This window comes from Eimeria mitis, genomic scaffold (assembly GCF_000499745.2).
Source record: "Eimeria mitis Houghton genomic scaffold, Emh_scaff2306, whole genome shotgun sequence".
Lineage (NCBI taxonomy): Eukaryota > Apicomplexa > Conoidasida > Eucoccidiorida > Eimeriidae > Eimeria > Eimeria mitis.
Genome location: NW_013570637.1, coordinates 8379 through 8847, shown reverse-complemented (window position 1 = coordinate 8847; position 469 = coordinate 8379). Strand labels below are relative to the sequence as shown.

The 469-nt window shown below is 27.7% G+C and overlaps 1 protein-coding gene across 1 annotated transcript in view; it reads left to right on the top strand.

Moving 5' to 3' along the window:
• Positions 1-268: 268 nt before the first annotated feature.
• EMH_0051820 (uncharacterized protein) overlaps positions 269-469 on the top strand; it is a gene marked incomplete at both ends in the record, with an annotated part of 1759 nt that continues 1558 nt past the window's right edge. The window contains one exon of the mRNA XM_013496805.1: positions 269-374. Within this exon, the coding sequence (XP_013352259.1) occupies positions 269-374 (106 nt within the window). The remainder of the gene's footprint in view (positions 375-469) is intronic.

The window sequence follows — 469 nt, the reverse complement described above, 5'->3', positions numbered from 1 at the left end:
ATTTTTTTTGTTTCTTGTTTTGTGTGTTGCTGCTATTTTCATTTTGTTTGTTTTGTCTGTTGCTTTGTTTTATTTATTTATTTATTTTTATTTTATTTTATTTTATTTTATTTTATTTATTTTTATTGTTTTTATGTTTTGTTTATTATTTATTATAAAGGAAACATAGAAACCACCAAACCCTAAACCCTAATAAACCCTAAAACCCTAAACCCTAAACCCTAAACCCTTTTTTTCTTTGTGTGTATTTATATATATTTGTTTAAATATGTTTATTTCATTGAACTTCAAAAAGAAGAAACAAAAAAACCAAACAGCAGCAGCAGCAGCAGCAGCAGCAGCAGCAGCAGCAGCAGCAGCAGCAACAGCCAGCTGTGCGGCTGATGAGTTGCTGCTGCAGCAGAAGACGAAATTTTTATAATAAAAATTAATTATTTTAATGTATTTATTCTTTATAAAAAGAAAAACA